The following is a 17,806-nucleotide window of genomic DNA, read 5'->3' as shown; positions in this document are numbered from 1 at the left end:
AAGTATTTATCGAAAAAATGAAAAAAAAGTCCGGGGATATCATTCCCAGGAACTCTCATGTCAAATTTCATAAAGATCGGTCCAGTAGTTTGGTCTGAATCGCTCTACACACACACACGCACAGACAGACAGACAAACACACACACATACACCACGACCCTCGTCTCGATTCCCCCTCTATGTTAAAACATTTAGTCAAAACTTGACTAAATGTAACAAGTCGCGTAAGGCGAAATTACTACATTTAGTCAAGCTGTCGAACTCACGGAATGAAACTGAACGCACTGTATTTTTTTCACCAAGACAGTACAGCTTCGTCAATCCCCGCGAGAAGGAAATCGCTCACCTCCCACGTGCAAAACGCAGTGATATGCACACGCCAGAATAGCGCGGTAGCGTATTGTGCTAAGCAGGAAAGCGCGCTTTTCTGTATTCGTGTTAACTTTCTGAGCTTGTTTTGAATACAACCTATCATATCTATATGTTTTTGGAATCAGGAAACGATAAAGAATAAGATGAAATCATTTTTGGATCGATTTCTTAAATTTTAATCGTAAGACTAATTAATCTATTTTCGTTAATTGTGATCACATTTTAAGAGTAAACATGACATATGTATATATTTTTAGATTCAGAATGTCATGAAGAATACGATGCAATCAATTTTAAATCTGTTTGCGAAAAATCGATTTTAATGACAACTTTAATGAGCAAACTCATTAATTAAATTGTAAGCCTCCAAGCTGAAATGAAATACCAAAGTCCGGGCGTCGTCGAAGATTGCTTGACGAAAATGTCAACCAATTTGGTTTAAAAATGAGAGCGTGACAGTGCGTGACAGTGCCGCCTCAACTTTTACGAAAAGCCGGATATGACGTCATCAAAGACATTTATCAAAAAAATGAAAAAAACGTCTGGGGATATCATACCCAGGAACTCCCATGTAAAATTTCATGAAGATCGGTCAAGTAGTTTTCTCTAAATCGCTCTACACACACACACACACACGCACATACACCACACCCTCGTCTCGATTCCCCCCTCTACGTTAAAACATTTAGTCAAAACTTGACTAAATGTAAAAAGGAAAGGTCTCACCAAAACGGCGAACAGGTAAGACACCAGCTAGTCCAACAGACAGGCCAGTAAGAGAAGGCCGCGAGAGTAGTAAATCCAAACACCTCCGACCGTGAGTAGTCGAAAGTCGAGAATGATTCTTCAGGATGCCGGCTCCCACGTGGCGCGCGGGGTATTGTGGGTAACCAGGTTAGGTCAGGCCATAGCAACGGCCATGGCGTCTTTTTTAGCTTGGTTACCACCCTACAAGGGCAGGTAATTTGAGTAGTTTTTCGACATCTAGCATGTGAGATCAGAGTCAATGCATTTATGAGAATTGGGGTAAGAATATGTAATTTAATGATTTTAATCGAAGAAAGTTTGCATTCTTGGCTGAGCAAGTTCAGCCCGCTCAAAAATGACTTCCCTTCGACGTGTGACACATATGCAGGAATTGACAGGGTGGAACATGTTCATGCGATGTAGTTGGCGCTTCCCTTCGACGCGTGACACATATGCAGGAATTGACAGGGTGGAACATGTTCATGCGATGTAGTTGGCGCGATCGAGGTGTTTTAATCTTGCCCTCAAGTACAATTCACGGGTGGGTGAAGAGAAACTAAGGACTGGGTCCAGTAGTTTTTTCAGAATTGCTCTACACACACCACCACCCTCGTCTCGAATCTCAGTCCAATATGCTAAAACATTGAGTCAAAACTTGACTAGATGTCTTAAAAAGTGCTTGTAAATGTAGACTTCTCAGTGAAGACGCGCCTCAGGGCTGCAATTTCTCCATTTGAGATAACAGAGTTCATTTGATTCACAGATGCAAATCCTCCTTATATCCCGTTGCTATCTCGTTGGTCTGTTGTGCAAGCGAAACTGACCAGGCTACCACTGCCATGTATGTCACGCTCTGCTAGCGGCAGTCTGGTCATGCGCGACATTGACCCCATCACAGCAGAGGCACTGGGTCAGCCTCAGTCAAAGGAAATGCCCACCAGAGCCTCGCGTCGGCTTCGCGGGCAAACTGAGTCGACAACGCCCCCTACTTCAGACCCCCCCTCCGTCGGTCAGTCTGACACACCCACCCACCCATCCGATCATCTCCTCCCTTCAGTCCTTGAGTCTGACCAAGCTGCACCAGTCCGTGGCGACGAAGACGAAGTCAAAGCAACCTCCCCTGGACCCTCCCCCGGCTTACTGTCTGTATCTGCGCGACCCTCTGAGGTCACCGTTGCTGACAGCGAAAGCGTGGTTGGCCCTCAGATATCCCCATTGGTGCCTTCCGCTTCTTCTTTGACTCATGCCGGGCAAACTGAGTCGACAACGCCCCCTACTTCAGAGCCCCCCTCCGTCGATAAGCCTCACACACCCACCCACCCGTCCAATCATCTCCTCCCTTCAGTCCTTGAGTCTGATCAAGCTGCACCAGTCCGTGGCGACGAAGACAAAGACAACGCAATCTCCCCTGGACCCTCCACCGGCTTACTGTCTGTGTCTGTGCGACCCTCTGAGGTCACTGTTGCTGACAGCGAAAGCGTGGTTGGCCCTCAGATATCCCCATTGGTGACTTCCGATTCTTCTTTGACTCCTGCCCAAACCCTGCCTGAGGCATCCCCCACGACAGAGGGCCCCACTCTCACTTCCCCTTACCTGCCAGACCTACTGCAGAACTATCAGATGATGTTCAGTCTCTGATAGAAACTGCAAAATATCAAGTAAAGGCGGACCTAAAACAACACATGAAGGTGAAATTTGAGAAGGTTTACGAAATCATGGACGCACTCCAACGAGAGAACAACAGACTTTCCAAGGAAATGCATGACCTAAAATCCCAGTTAGGCGACTGCAAGAAACAACTGCAGACACAGAGTGAGTCTCACCAGAAACCAAAGACGTCTTCCGTTCACACAGAAACGGACGGCCTGCCTGATGCCAGCGCATATGATTCTCCTGTTGCCACGGAGTGTGTTGATGTCTGCACCGTCAGTGTTGCAAACATGTTTTCTGTGCTCTCTGATCGAGATACTCTTTCCACCTGCACAGGCAATACAGAGGTTGTCGTGCGCAACGCAAACCAGGAAAAGCTAATGACAGGTGACAAACCAGAAGCAACAGCAGCAGTCAAAAGACACGCAGTCAGCAGGCCCATGCACACCGTGAAAACACCGCGACAGCGACTAGCGGAGTGCAGAGTGGCCCCAGAAACCACGCACGTGTTGATTGGAGACTCTGTTCTTTGCCCTGTCAGACCAGAGCTTACATTTCCAGGAAAACGTGTAGAAAACATCAGTGTTTCTGGCCTAGCCTTGGACGATATAGCACATTGGCTTAAGCATATTCCCCAATGCCCTAATGTGCTACTTGCTGTTGTGCATATCGGCATTAACACATGCCGAGAAAATACAATCACCGAAACAAACTGGAGTGCCATTATAAAACAAGTGAAAACAGTCTTTCCCAATGCACGCCCTCACTTCTCCTCCATCGTCCCACCATGTGGAGAACATCCACTGAAGAAGACCGTCGCATCGTCAAACGACGCCCTGGTCAGGGCCTGCAGCAAGGAGAAGGTGTTGCTGGTCGACCACACCCCGACCTTTCTCACCAGCAATGGAGCTCCACGAAAGGCCCTGTACAAGGACGACATTCACCACAGTCGTCAGGGCACCGGCAGACTGGCGTGCAACATAAAGTACGCTGGCCAGCTGTGTAATGTCATCCATAGCGGTACCCGCAAACCATTGTTGGAGACCCCCGCACATAACCCTGTTCAGGCCCCCGCATAACATCCATATCGCCGTGCTGAGGTTACAGAACACGGAGCGCAGGGGTAGCCACCGAGGAACGGTCCCGGTCATGTCCGGTTCTCTCCACCAGCGAGACAGCCATGGCAGGGTCGTAATGACTGCGACAGCCACATGCCACTAGTCAACCGAGACAACAGACACCGTCTCGTTAGTGGACCAGCCTCTTCATTCGAAAGCCCCCCGGGCTTGCCCCTCTCGCCGCCGCCTTACTGGTGGCATACAGCTAGGCGACTTCACCCCCAGCCCTGGCCTGGGCCACACCCCTTCTCTCCTCATGGGAGCGCTGTGTTCCCCTTGGGGTATGGCTGTCCACCTCCTGCCTTCCCGCAACACTACCCCTACCAGGGCGGCGTGATGGCCGCTACACTTGTTTAGGTGATCATTCGTCAGTCTGTGTGACTTCGAAAGAGAGTATGTTCCGAATGAAAACAATGAATTGTATATATGTGTGTGTGTGTGTGTGTGTGTGTGTGTGTGTGTGTGTGTGTGTGTGTGTGTGTGTGTGTGTGTGTGTGTGTATGTGTGTGTGCGTGTGTGCGAGAGCGTAACTATGTTGCGAATACCACTCTGTATGATGTGTGTTTATGTGTGCGTGCATACGTGCGTGCGTGCGTGCGTGCGCGCGCGTGTGTGTGTGTGTGTGTGTGTGTGTGTGTGTGTGTGTGTGTGTGTGTGTGTGTGTGTGTGTGTGTGTGTGTGTGTGTGTGTGTGTGTGTGTGTGTGTGTGTGTGTGTGTGTGTGAAACAGAAAGAGAAAGACTCATAACAAGTATACCAATACCAGTATTCGTATAAATGTGCGAATTTCAAATGCTCGTGGCCATTGACTATCGGAGAGATTCCTTAATAACCAAGTAAGTGGGTGCCCTCTCTGCAGTGTGTAGTTTGCATCTTGTCCTATCCAAAGGGCCAGATGCTAAACGGTGACATTGTCGATATTGTGTGTGTAGTTTTAAAACTACAGTGTTTTAGTGCGACCCTTGACTGTGTTCAATCAAAAGTGACCCGAAAACTGTGAATTTACACTTACTCCAACGTGTGAAACCTTTCTTCTTATACTTTGAGAAGTCAGGTTGATAATAACTGTGTGCTTGTGTCTACTGATCTAGTCACAACTGTGTCGTTATTCGCGATCATCCACGTTCAAGTGTGCGTGTGTCTCATTGTTTGACAACAGTCTTCAACTGAAAGTACGAATATTAACTTTATCACCACTTTTGGACAGTCTCGGAGACGTCGCCCTTTGCTTATTGATTGTTGTTGTCTGCGATCGCTATTACAGTATCACATTTTACTTACTTATTTACTTAATATTAATTAGTAACTTACTTCTTCGTTCAAAGTAGTTTATTGTCTCCTTTTTCATTATTACAGTGTCTATTCCTTTTTGATAACATATTTTTGTGTTTCTTAATTGCTTTTTTTTCTCGTTTGCTATTTAGTTTGTTTAATTTCTACCAAGATATTTCAGTAGATATATCGATTCATTTTAACGCTCAGGAGTTAGAACGCTGTTATACTGTTCAAAAAAAGAAACGCATAGCTTGTAATATTTGGTTAATTTAGTTATATGGCTACAAGGATATCCACCAAACTGCAGAAAATGTTTATCTGGTCGTCGACCTTTCGTCCATTGCCACAAGTGAGCTCTGCACGTGACGCATGCGTTATCAGTGGCTACAATGTCAAAATTGCTCATTTGGCATGACCACTCGTCATGCTTCAGTGTAATCTCGTGAAACTCGGGGAATATTGAGCTCTCACCATGTCTTCCAAAACCCATAAAAGCGGATTGTTCGCCACAAAGAAATCAGACGACAATTCAGCGACGAAAGATGGCCCGATTGAGCAGAGAAGACCGCCAAATTGCATTGGGTCGTTTACAAGCAGGCCAAAGTCAAAGTGCAATCGCCAGGCACTTCCACGTGTCCCAGAGCACCATCAGTAGACTGTGGGTCAGGTTTCAAGCCACTGGCTCCGTTGCTGACTTGCCACGAGCGGGAAGACCAAGGGCGACAACTGCTGCTCACGACCGCTTCATACGGCTCCGCCACCTCCGGAATCGTTTCCTGTCGGCCTCATCTTCTGTCCAGGCTCTCCCCGGGCCACACCGATTATCGGACCAGACCGTGCGGAACCGCCTGCATGAAGCTGGTTTGAGAGCTCGCAGACCTCACAGAGGAGCTGTCCTCACCCGCCGCCATCGCCAGAACCGAGTGCAGTGGGGCAACCAGCACCTTCGCTGGACCGTCCGGAATCACTGGAGACACGTGTGGTTCAGCGACGAGTCCTACTTCCTGCTCCAGCGACATGATGGTCGGAGGAGGGTCTACCGGAGAGTAAACGAACGTTACGCGCCCAACTGTGTGGATGAGGCACCCGTTCATGGTGGTGGAGGCGTCATGGTGTGGGGGGCGATCAATACCGCTGGAAGGAGCACCCTGGTGCACGTCCAAGGGCGCATAACTGCCCAGCGATACGTGGAGGAAATTCTGCGCCCACACGCCCTTCCTCTTCTGGCTGACCAGGATGCCATATTCCAGCAGGACAACGCTCGCCCGCACACAGCACGACTCACCACCCAGTTCCTCACCGACCACCATGTCCAGGTGCTTCCCTGGCCATCCATGTCGCCAGACATGAACCCGATAGAACACCTCTGGGATGAATTGGACAGACGTGTGCGCAGGCGAGAAGAAGCGCCGGCAAATCACCGCGATCTATTGCAGGCACTTCAGGAGGAGTGGGACACCATCCCACAGCAAGATATCCGGCATCTGATCCAGTCCATGCCCAGAAGGTGCCGGGCAGTTGTTGCTGCTCAAGGCAGTCACACCCCCTACTGACTTGACAGCCTCGGCACCCAATCGTATTGATTGACTGATTGATTTGAAGATGCAAATGAACTGTGTGTGCATTCAACTGTGTCCATACCAAATTTCAAACAAATAATCTAAATATTGGATTTTCTGTTAATTTTTTCGAAAAATAAAACAAATTTGGCAAGTAGCAACTATGCGTTTCTTTTTTTGAACAGTATATAATTATAGTTTCACGATGAGCAGCTGTCCAAATGCATGGCCCACTAAAGAGGGTTTTCGCGTGGGACACCTGAATATAAACCATGCAATTAACAAAATGACTGACATATCTACTATGCTTTTAAATTCTGGTTCAAGCTTTCACGTTTTTGGGTTTTCAGAATCCAGATTATCTCACCAGATTTCAGATTCTGATGTTGCTATTCCTGGTTACAATGTATTACGAAGAGACCCACAGCAAAGTAAAGAAACTGGTTTGCTATTGTACATAAGCGAATCAGTTAGTTATACACGATTAACACACCTTGAGCAGTTTGTGGAATCGGTGTGGATAGAAATTAAGTTGAAAAGAGCACCTCCACTCCTTATAGGTTTCTGTTATAGAAACCCTGCAGAGCGAGCAAACTGGTCAGATAATTTTACACAGATGTTAGATGCAGTCTTGCTCGAATCAAAGGAAATAATTATGTTAGGTGACTTTAATATTAATTTGTTAAAACAGAACAAAATGTGGCTTGATATGCTTAACCTCTATAATCTCAAACAAATAGTATGCACACCTACGAGAGTCACAGCAACCACCAGCACTCTGATAGATCATATTTATATGACTGATCATCGTAACATTGTTGAATGTTGTGTTCCAGCTAGTGGTTGCAGTGATCACTTTCCCATTTGTCTAACGTGGTCGAGAAAGGGTGTAAAAATTCCTAAAGCTGGCCACAAGACAATAAAATATAGATCCTTTTCTCAATTCAACGAAGACACATTTCTCCGTGACCTCTGTAATTCCTCTCTCCCTGAGGTTTATAATCATACGAATCCTGATGCTGCTCTAACGCACTGGCTGAATGCTTTCACTAACATTTATGATCAACATGCTCCATGGAGAATTAAGAGTCAAACACATAGTAAAACCTAAGTGGTTTGATGATGAATTACAAGATGCAATTGATCATCGTGATTTTTTAAAGTCAATCGGTAAAGAAGAGGAGTATAGAGAACAGAGAAATAAAGTTAATTCAATGAAACGATTAAAAAAAAGAAAGTATTTTCAAGACCTTGCTTCTTCAAAACAAAATTCAAAGAACATTTGGAAAGCAATAAATGAACTTACAAATAAAACGACTGCATCTACTTCAAGTTGCCTAAAGGACATATCACCTGATGATTTAAACACACATTTTTCCAAAATAGCTGAAAAGGTTGTTATAAATGATAAAACAACCTTAAATAAATTGGAAGTTTTGGAAGACTTCTGTAAATCAAAACAAATTTCATCTCAGTTAAATATTCCTCCGCTTACGGTGCCTGAAGTATTTCACGCACTCGCTCATTTAAAGCAAACGGGTACCCGGGGAATAGACGGGCTTGATGGAAGGATTCTAAAGTTATCAGCCCCTGTAATTTCTGACACCCTCACTTACATTTATAATCTCTGTTTAGAAAAAACTATTTTCCAATAGCCCTCAAGCAGGCTAAAATCATTCCTCTGTTTAAATCTGGCGAAAAGAAAGACCCCTCAAATTACAGGCCGATTTCTATACTGTCAGTATTATCAAAACCACTGGAACGACATATAAACAAACACCTATTATCGCACTTTGACCTCAATCAATTATTTCACCCTAACCAGTCTGGATTTAGAGCTCATCACTCCTGTCACACTGCCTTAGTCTCTCTTGTTGATCAGTGGTTGGAAAAGATCAACGATAATGAATTTTGTGGAGCTGTTTTTGTCGATTTTGCCAAAGCTTTTGATGTAATTGATCACAAGTTGTTACTGAGGAAACTCACATTGTATGGACTCGGGATTGATTCTGTTGAACTTATAACTTCTTTTCTTATTGACAGGCAACAGGCTGTATACGCAAACGCCTAAGCATCAAGTATGCAGGATGTACGATATGGCGTACCACAAGGGTCAGTTTTAGGCCCTCTCCTCTTCTCTATATACATAAATGACCTTCCCCTTCACATTGAGAATTTATGTGAACTTTTTGCAGATGACACAACCATACATTCTAGTAACACAAATTTAAGTCGTTTATCAGAAACACTGCAAGAAAGTTTAAACCAGTTGAGTGAATGGACTGAGCTAAATCACATGTCCCTTAACCCCAAAAAAACAAAAAGCATGATAATAACAACTAGGCAAAAACGCCAGAACATAACCTCAATATTTCACGATCTAACGGTTAATAATAAACTTGTTGAAAAAAGTCGACCATCATAAAGTTTTGGGAGTGACCATTGATAACAACCTGTCTTGGTCACACCACATCGAACAACTGTCTAAACAAGTGTCCAAGTAGGTCTATCTATTATCTAGAATCAAGCACTTTCTGAATTTGGAAGCCAGGAAATTATTCTTTAATGCTCATATTCAGTCTGTTATTGACTACGCGTCTACCTTGTGGGACTCGGCAAGTGAAAATTCATTCAAACCACTAATTAGATTACATAAACGAGCGCTTAAAGTAGTCTTATTAAAGAAAACAACCCTATCTGAGTTAGACTACATGAACTTAGGCATTCTTCCTCTGAAGGCAAGGCTAAGTTATAATAAAGGTACCCTTATGCATAAAATTATTCATGGATGTGTACCTCAAACCATATTTTCCAAATTCACGTTAAAAACTTCACGCCAATTGATGAGACTGAACATGCCTCTGCCTAGGATTGACCTATTCAAATCTAGTTTAGTCTATTCAGGTAGCAGTCTCTGGAACACTCTTCCGACAATCCTACGGCAAACTAGCAGCACAAACGTTTTTAAGACCAGATATACGTCTTATCTCATGAAGTATAAATAAACATCTGTTGTCGCTAGAATGGTTGTTAAAACCAACAACCGGTGCTTTTTAACAATGTATTATTATTTTTATATACACTGATTCTTTCGAATGCAGTGTATGTCAATGGGCATGGCACTTACAACGTTGTGGCGTCAGTGCAATCTACTCTATAATTCTTAACTCATGTCAAATGAACTTACATTTTTCATTTAAGCAATGTATTGTATGTAAATTGATGATATGTTCTTACTTTCATTTCTATTATAATCATGTAGCAGTAGTTTGTTTTCTTTACTTGCTTATTCTTTAGCAATTTTAGACTAGTCCCTCTTTAGGGCGAGGGCCAGATGTAAAAAAGCAGATCACTGCTTACTCTATTACCCTCGTAAAATAAAGAATTGTTCTTGTTCTTGTTGTGCAAGTCGGCTAGTGATATTTCCTAAAGTAAAACAGCAACTTAAAATAAAAGAAGAATATACATACTGAGAGAACCACTTGTTATCCAGTTGTTCTTGGTGAGGTGCTCATCGAAGTTCACAAAATCAAGATCATCTGTCATCATGCCCGGTTCCAGGTACAGCTTCAGCACAAGACCTTGGGTTGGACCCAACCCTTCCTGCAAGCTCTCAACAATCCCATGTAAAATTACCTTGGCAGATTTCCCCACATCACTGTTAGGAATCATGTGCAATGGAATTGCAACTGTAGTATTTGAAGCTGTAGACTTAAGAACTTCTTTCAGCGCAGTCCAGATTTTGTCTTTCAGCTTATTGTCTCTGTTTGAAGGAACTCGAAGCAGGGCAACTTTCTTGTCTTTAAGCTGCCCACTGGAAATCGTCAGATGAAGTACTAGTGTCTTCATTTCACTGGGAGTTGACTCAAATGCTGCATAAAATAAAAAGTGCATGGGGTTAACTATAAAAGAAGCACACGCACACATTCTCTCTTTCTCTCTCTAAATGTTAAAACTAACAATAAAGATATCCATGTCTTAATTGTTGTCAAATCAAATTAACCAGATAAAAACTGCTTCAAATTCTGTTTGTTATGATAGATTGATCATTACTTTCGGCTTACTTCTTCATATAATCTTTCTTTCTTTCTTTATTTGGTGTTTAACGTCGTTTTCAACCACGAAGGTTATATCGCGACGGGGAAAGGGGGGAGATGGGATAGAGCCACTTGTCAATTGTTTCTTGTTCCCAAAAGCACTAGTTCATATAGTCGCTATATATATTTCCCATACCTTTATTTCATGTCAACATAACCATTTTTCAAAAACTGAATGTTCACTATCACTATGTGTGGATAGCACTACTAATTAAATGTATTCAACGCTGTAAATACTTCTCGCTGCAGCCAAATCCTCTCTCACTTTCTCTCCTCTCTCTCACGGTCTCACTCTAACGATTCTCATTGCAAAGATATATATCTTACTATCTCTGTGTCTCTCCTTTCACCAACACACACACATGCACGCAAACACACACACATGTGTGTGCACACGTACACACACACGTGGATACACATGCATGATGAAGCCAGTTTCTTTTTTCCCCTTAAACAAACACACACACACACACACACACACACACACACACACACACACACACACACACACTCACACACACACACACACACACACATACATAAAGACCTGACAAAAACAGTCCAAGAGGGAGATCAGTGAGATTAACAGACAGACTGCAGAGAAAGAGAGCCATCCTATAACAAGATTTTGTATTAGTGTTAAAGTGATAATGACACCTATCGACACACAGAAATAAAGAACGTTTTATACTTTATAGTGACTCGTAGACAAATGATATTTCACAATTATATAAATTAACTAAATGGTAGCAACATATATAGCTGAATTGAGACGTAGAACAAATAACAGTGTAAATGACACATAGTGATAGTGATAACACCCCTTTTTTGTAAAGAACATCCAACTTTAACCCTTACACTGGTGCAATTCTGTAACACATGTTACATAGCCACTGATGAATTAACAGAGAGAAAAATAAAGAAAAACAGTCATATAGGTTTTCGCATCCATGGGAGGTTAATTAGTTAACTGTTGCTTAATGGGTCCAGCGGACCATTTAGGCCAAATCAGGACCCCATCCATGGGAGGTAATTGGAACCGACCAAACAGACTGAGCCAGTAGCGCAACATATGTCATGACAACCAGGTGACAGTATACGTAAAGTAGCGCGACATATGTCATGACAACCAGCCTAAGGATTAATTTCATGATACTTACCTGTGTTTAGAAAAGGCTTGTTTGTAGACCATTCTTTCTGTTCATGGGACAGTGGTATCACCATCAGATCAGCATCAGGCTCTTTCATGTCATCAACACACAAGATCAGCTGATGGCCATTTGGAGACCATGCATGGAGCAACACATGGCGGTCAGGAGTTTGTACGAGAATTGTGCTGTCCTGTGTGTTTTGCATACTTTTCATCCACTCCGACTGTGCTCTGCTCTGCAATATATGGCCAGTGGTTTTGCAAACTGGCTGTTGTCTAAACATCAATGTTTCAAGCCAACAGAAAATGTCTTCCTTGACTGTTTTTGCTCTGGTTTGTTCCACCGACACTGTAAGATAGCCTTGTCCGTCTTCTTCTGTCAGATTACATTCTACCCAGCCTTGCAATTTGTTCTTGAAAACTGGAACATGACTCAAGAGATATCCTGGTAGTGGTATTTTGATCTCCTTGTACCAAAGCTTCCAAAGAACTGGTTGAAGTCGTTCAAAAATGTCGGTGCTGTGAACCAGTGTCCACATCTGGCCATTCACAACATGATGACAGAAGATTGACAAGTCTTTATCCAGGAAAGAAAAGTCATCCTTTGACAAATTTTCCTCAACCACTGTATCAGGAAAGTGATGCATTTTAACGTATTCCTGCAATACTTTGTAAACTGTCTGAAGGCTGTTTTCGTTACCTTGTTTTACAGCAATAACTCCTCTCTTGATGTCTTCTTCATCAATCTGAATACCCTTATATAACAGACTGATTGTAATTTTGTCTCGCAATCTCTCGTTTTTCCTCAATAACTCTACAATTGGGTCTGATTCTGGGAGAGCAATCTGCTTTCCTACCATATCCTTGTCCCCATGGTAATTTGGTCCTCCAGACAACTGAGCGCGATATTGTGTAATGTGTTGTGAAGTGCGCTGTTCTGGTCCTCCAAGCATCTGTGTAGTGTGTTGTCCTGGCCCTCCAGGCATCTGTGAAGAGTGTTGTCCTGGCCCTCCAGGCATCTGTGAAGAGTGTTGTCCTGGCCCTCCAGGCATCTGTGAAGAGTGTTGTCCTGACCCTCCAGTCATCTGTGAAGAGTGTTGTCCTGGCCCTCCAGTCATCTGTGAAGAGTGTTGTCCTGACCCTCCAGTCATCTGTGAAGAGTGTTGTCCTGGCCCTCCAGTCATCTGTGAAGAGTGTTGTCCTGACCCTCCAGTCATCTGTGAAGAGTGTTGTCCTGGCCCTCCAGTCATCTGTGAAGAGTGTTGTCCTGGCCCTCCAGTCATCTGTGAAGAGTGTTGTCCTGACCCTCCAGTCATCTGTGAAGAGTGTTGTCCTGGCCCTCCAGTCATCTGTGTAGAGTGTTGTCCTGACCCTCCAGGCATCTGTGAAGAGTGTTGTCCTGGCCCTCCAGGCATCTGTGAAGAGTGTTGTCCTGGCCCTCCAGTCATCTGTGAAGAGTGTTGTCCTGGCCCGCCAGGCATCTGTGAAGAGTGTTGTCCTGGCCCTCCAGTCATCTGTGTAGAGTGTTGTCCTGACCCTCCAGTCATCTGTGTAGTGTGTTTTCCTGACTGTCCAGGCACCTGTGTAGAGTGTTGTCCTGACCCTCCAGTCATCTGTGTCGAGTGTTGTCCTGACCCTCCAGTCATCTGTGTAGAGTGTTGTCCTGACCCTCCAGTCATCTGTGTAGAGTGTTGTCCTGACCCTCCAGTCATCTGTGTAGAGTGTTGTCCTGACCCTCCAGTCATCTGTGTAGAGTGTTGTCCTGACCCTCCAGTCATCTGTGTAGAGTGTTGTCCTGACCCTCCAGTCATCTGTGTAGGGTGTTGTCCTGACCCTCCAGTCATCTGTGTAGAGTGTTGTCCTGACCCTCCAGTCATCTGTGTAGGGTGTTGTCCTGACCCTCCAGTCATCTGTGTAGAGTGTTGTCCTGACCCTCCAGTCATCTGTGTAGGGTGTTGTCCTGACCCTCCAGTCATCTGTGTAGAGTGTTGTCCTGACCCTCCAGTCATCTGTGTAGAGTGTTGTCCTGACCCTCCAGTCATCTGTGTAGAGTATTGTCCTGACCCTCCAGTCATCTGTGTAGAGTGTTGTCCTGACCCTCCAGTCATCTGTGTAGAGTGTTTTCCTGACCCTCCAGTCATCTGTGTAGAGTGTTGTCCTGACCCTCCAGTCATCTGTGTAGGGTGTTGTCCTGACCCTCCAGTCATCTGTGTAGGGTGTTGTCCTGACCCTCCAGTCATCTGTGTAGAGTGTTGTCCTGACCCTCCAGTCATCTGTGTAGGGTGTTGTCCTGACCCTCCAGTCATCTGTGTAGGGTGTTGTCCTGATCCTCCAGTCATCTGTGTAGAGTGTTGTCCTGACCCTCCAGTCATCTGTGTGGGGTGTTGTCCTGACCCTCCAGTCATCTGTCTAGAGTGTTGTCTTGGCCTTCTTTCTGTATTTGGGGGAGAAGAATCAACAGTTGAACATGCCGAATGTACTTGTATGTGTTCATTTTTCTCTCTCCAAGTCTCTTGTGACAATTTTTGCTGCGCTTTTTGCACCTGCCCCGAATCCAAAGTGCTGTGTCTCTGACCATCAGTTTCTACTGCTGAAAGTATGGTGCTGACTCTGCCAAAACTGCTGTGTCTTTGAGGCGGAGTTGTAGTTTTTTCAGGAGAAATACCAGTACTGTTTTTAATACCTTTGACAACTTTTGGGGCAACTCTGGTATCTACAGCAATATGAAGATAAAAACCACGTTCACTGGCAGGGGTAACTTCAAATAAAGCAAATTGTTCCTTATCAACCATTGTTTGGACATGTTTTAGAGTTTCTAAACTTTCACTCTGATACTGGAAATAAGTTGCAAAATTGCTTAAATCATCTCTGCAGGCATTTTCCTGTTTTGACATGCAAGAACATTGCAAACCATCCTTCTCTTTGGAGAAAAAGCATCTGATTCCCTTGCTACACAACTCATTCATTATGCACTGCTGAACTTCAGATTTTTCAAAGAGCTGTTGCATGAAATTGTTCACAAGGACATCTGCAACTAGAAATGAAGAAACATATTCTCTGCAAAAAATGTCCATTTCTTTTTCCACAACTTCAGAATAATTGAAGGTAGATACTATAGTTATGCACCCTGCTTCAAGATCAAACTCAAGAGTTGCCATGGGATCATCGTATTTTCGCTCACAATGACTTTTAAAGCCTAGAGCTTTCAGCTTCTCGATCTCCAAGCATTCTATTGTGTAGCTATTGTTGACCTTGACATTTCGCTTTTGCCCTACGTCCTTTGTACGACCATGCTTTTTCTGTGCCTCGGGAGTACTGAGCTCGCCTCTGATGGTACTCTTTCCGTCCATTGTACTCAAAGGATTTTGTGCATCCTGTCTTTCCTGCCCCCCTTGTCTACTTCGACGGACTCTTTTTTTATTCATAGTCGTGGTGTTAGATTGCTCGGTTTCAGACTGTGCAGCATGTTCTGTTCCCTCTACACCGTCATCTGGTTTCGTCTTTTTGCCTGATGAACAGATCAGTGACCCCATTGTATCATCAGTGAGAGGATCACTAGTGTAAACAGAATCTGTTGGTTGCTGTAGACTTTCATTACTACTGTCAGAATCATTTTTAGAAACCTCACTGACATTTTCAGACGGACAAGAAATGTCTGTTTCTACTTTTTCACGCTGATCTCCAGTGTTGACTTTACCATGTCCACATTCCTCTTTGCTGCTATCCCCGTTTGCCGATTGTGATTCAGAACTGTCTATCCCACTCTCAAAGGTACTTTCATCAGATACACCCCGTTTACTGTTCTCAGAGATCTGTCTGGTCACATTATCATCTCCAAAATCATCAGTATTCTGATTATCATTTGTGTTATTACTTGGTTTCAGAGCAAGGATGGGCTGTGCTTGACCTGTTTCATTAAGCTGGATTGACGGTTCTGCCAAGCAAACTTGTTCAAATTTAGGGTCAGGCTTTTGGGTTTGAGGTGTAGAGCTAAATTCACTGTCAGATTTAGGAGCAGACTCAGCAGTGTTTGCAGCAAGATCAGGTTCTGCAGCCTGATTGATTTCAGTTTCATTGGCAGTTAGATTATCGGATTCAAGTTTTGCAGGTGAATTCTGACCACTTTCACTGGCAGTGTCAGCAGCAGGACAAGGTTGAAAGCATGGATGCTGATCAGCACCCTCACTCTTCATGCATTCAGGCTCTGTACCCTGATCGTTCCGACTACTGATGTTTGTGTCAACATCTACGCCAAGAACATCAGATGGATTCTGCATGGAGTCACCATTAGCACCAGCAGAGGAGTTAGGTCCTGCAGATGGACTGTGTGCAATTTCACCGTTACCCTTAGTACTGGCAGTAGTCGAGTCTGTATCTGGATTCTGTTCAGTGTCACTGGTAGTAGGTCTTGATCTTGCTGGCAGCTTCCTCACTGCATCCTTGTTTCCTTCAGGTCCCGCAGAAGTCTGACCACTTTCTTCAGCAGTCACAGTTTTACCTTGCTGATCTTTTTCTCTCTGTTCTTTTAAATCATCCGGCTCACTGGTAGGTTTATTACTATCATTCAAATTCAATGCGCAAACTCCTGTCACTATATCGTCAACAATATCTGATCCTAATTGACTATCGGTTTGTCTTTCTTCTGCATGAGATTGTATTGATCCATCTTCAGCCATTGTGTTGACACATGTTGTTACCTGTGGAGAAAAAATTGTGAAGATTATTCATTTTGGTAGGTTGTAATCAAAACAATATGAGATTAAGAATAATTAGTACAAAGAACATGTACACTGTACAAGTGTAAATCACTGAGTAGCTTTTTGGGCATCATCAAAATCAATTTTACTGACTGCAAGAGTGAATACTTTAGACTACTAATTAAGCAGTCAATTTGTTTTTCTAGAAGACTAATACATGTAATAGTATTATTAACGAGTAGTGAATGTTTTAAATGAAGTACATGTACAAATGTGTATGTTACATGTGTCTAACTAACAACATTAGCTGAAAATATTGGTCATTCAGACCAAGGGTCACAAGTCCAGTGTATCTTTTTAGGGCAGCAGCAGTAATTTAGTGAGTATGATAAGAGGTGAGGTATCCAGGGGCCACATGCAGTGGCTAAGTAGTCATCTCGCAGCACATTTCAAGGAACAAACTTAGTTCCACTCTTTCCTTCCTTTTGTTTGTGCCTGAAGCACCTATAATGTGGATTTTTCCTCCTTTTTCCTTAAAAAATTGAGGTTTTGAAAGTATATGTGCATGTGTTGTGTATGTGCGTGTACAACGATTCACAAAACAATACACCACAGATCTTCATGATAATACAACTTTACAAGTAACATTGAAGTTCTTCCATATGATTTTGCTACACATTTTTTTCTAATTTTTCAATACAATTCACTGATGATTTCATATTCACCCATCAAAAAAACGAATACAGTACTGCAGTTTTCAAACAAATTCATTTAAAATTTTGTTAGACACTCTTTCACCTGCGCCGGACACTAGCTGGGATTGCATTTCAGCTTGGAAGAATAAAAAATGATAGATTAATATGAAATTCAAACTTCTGAATGAAATAGATGAATTCTGAAAATAACTCTGTCGGGTTTGTATGGGTTGTAAAAGAGTGAATACCCTTGCTTTAGGGAGACAAACAATCCACATGTTTCTTGTCCAAACATCATCTTTTGAAATTGAAGAAAATACAGACGCGTGGAGCGATATCAAAACATTTTGTCAGTCTGAAACTACACATGTAGTGATGTACAACAAAAAGGCATCACTGAAAACCCAGGATCAAGTCATCCAAACGAGACAAGCCGATTTTGGCAAG

General features: G+C 43.5%; 1 protein-coding gene across 1 annotated transcript in view; it reads right to left on the bottom strand.

The window, feature by feature from the left end:
• Positions 1 to 13,989, bottom strand: part of LOC138983310 (uncharacterized) — a 50,650-nt gene extending 36,661 nt beyond the window's left edge. The window contains exons 1-2 of the mRNA XM_070356723.1: positions 11,978 to 13,989; positions 10,191 to 10,592 (exon numbers count right to left, since the gene is read on the bottom strand). Of these exons, the coding sequence (XP_070212824.1) occupies positions 10,191 to 10,592; positions 11,978 to 13,976 (2,401 nt within the window). The 5' untranslated portion in view covers positions 13,977 to 13,989. The remainder of the gene's footprint in view (positions 1 to 10,190; positions 10,593 to 11,977) is intronic.
• Between the last annotated feature and the right edge of the window lie 3,817 nt (positions 13,990 to 17,806).

Source organism: Littorina saxatilis, linkage group LG12 (assembly GCF_037325665.1).
Source record: "Littorina saxatilis isolate snail1 linkage group LG12, US_GU_Lsax_2.0, whole genome shotgun sequence".
In the NCBI taxonomy this organism is placed as follows: Eukaryota; Metazoa; Mollusca; class Gastropoda; order Littorinimorpha; family Littorinidae; genus Littorina; species Littorina saxatilis.
Note: the sequence above shows the minus strand (reverse complement) of the source record. Positions and strands in the feature narration are given on the sequence as shown.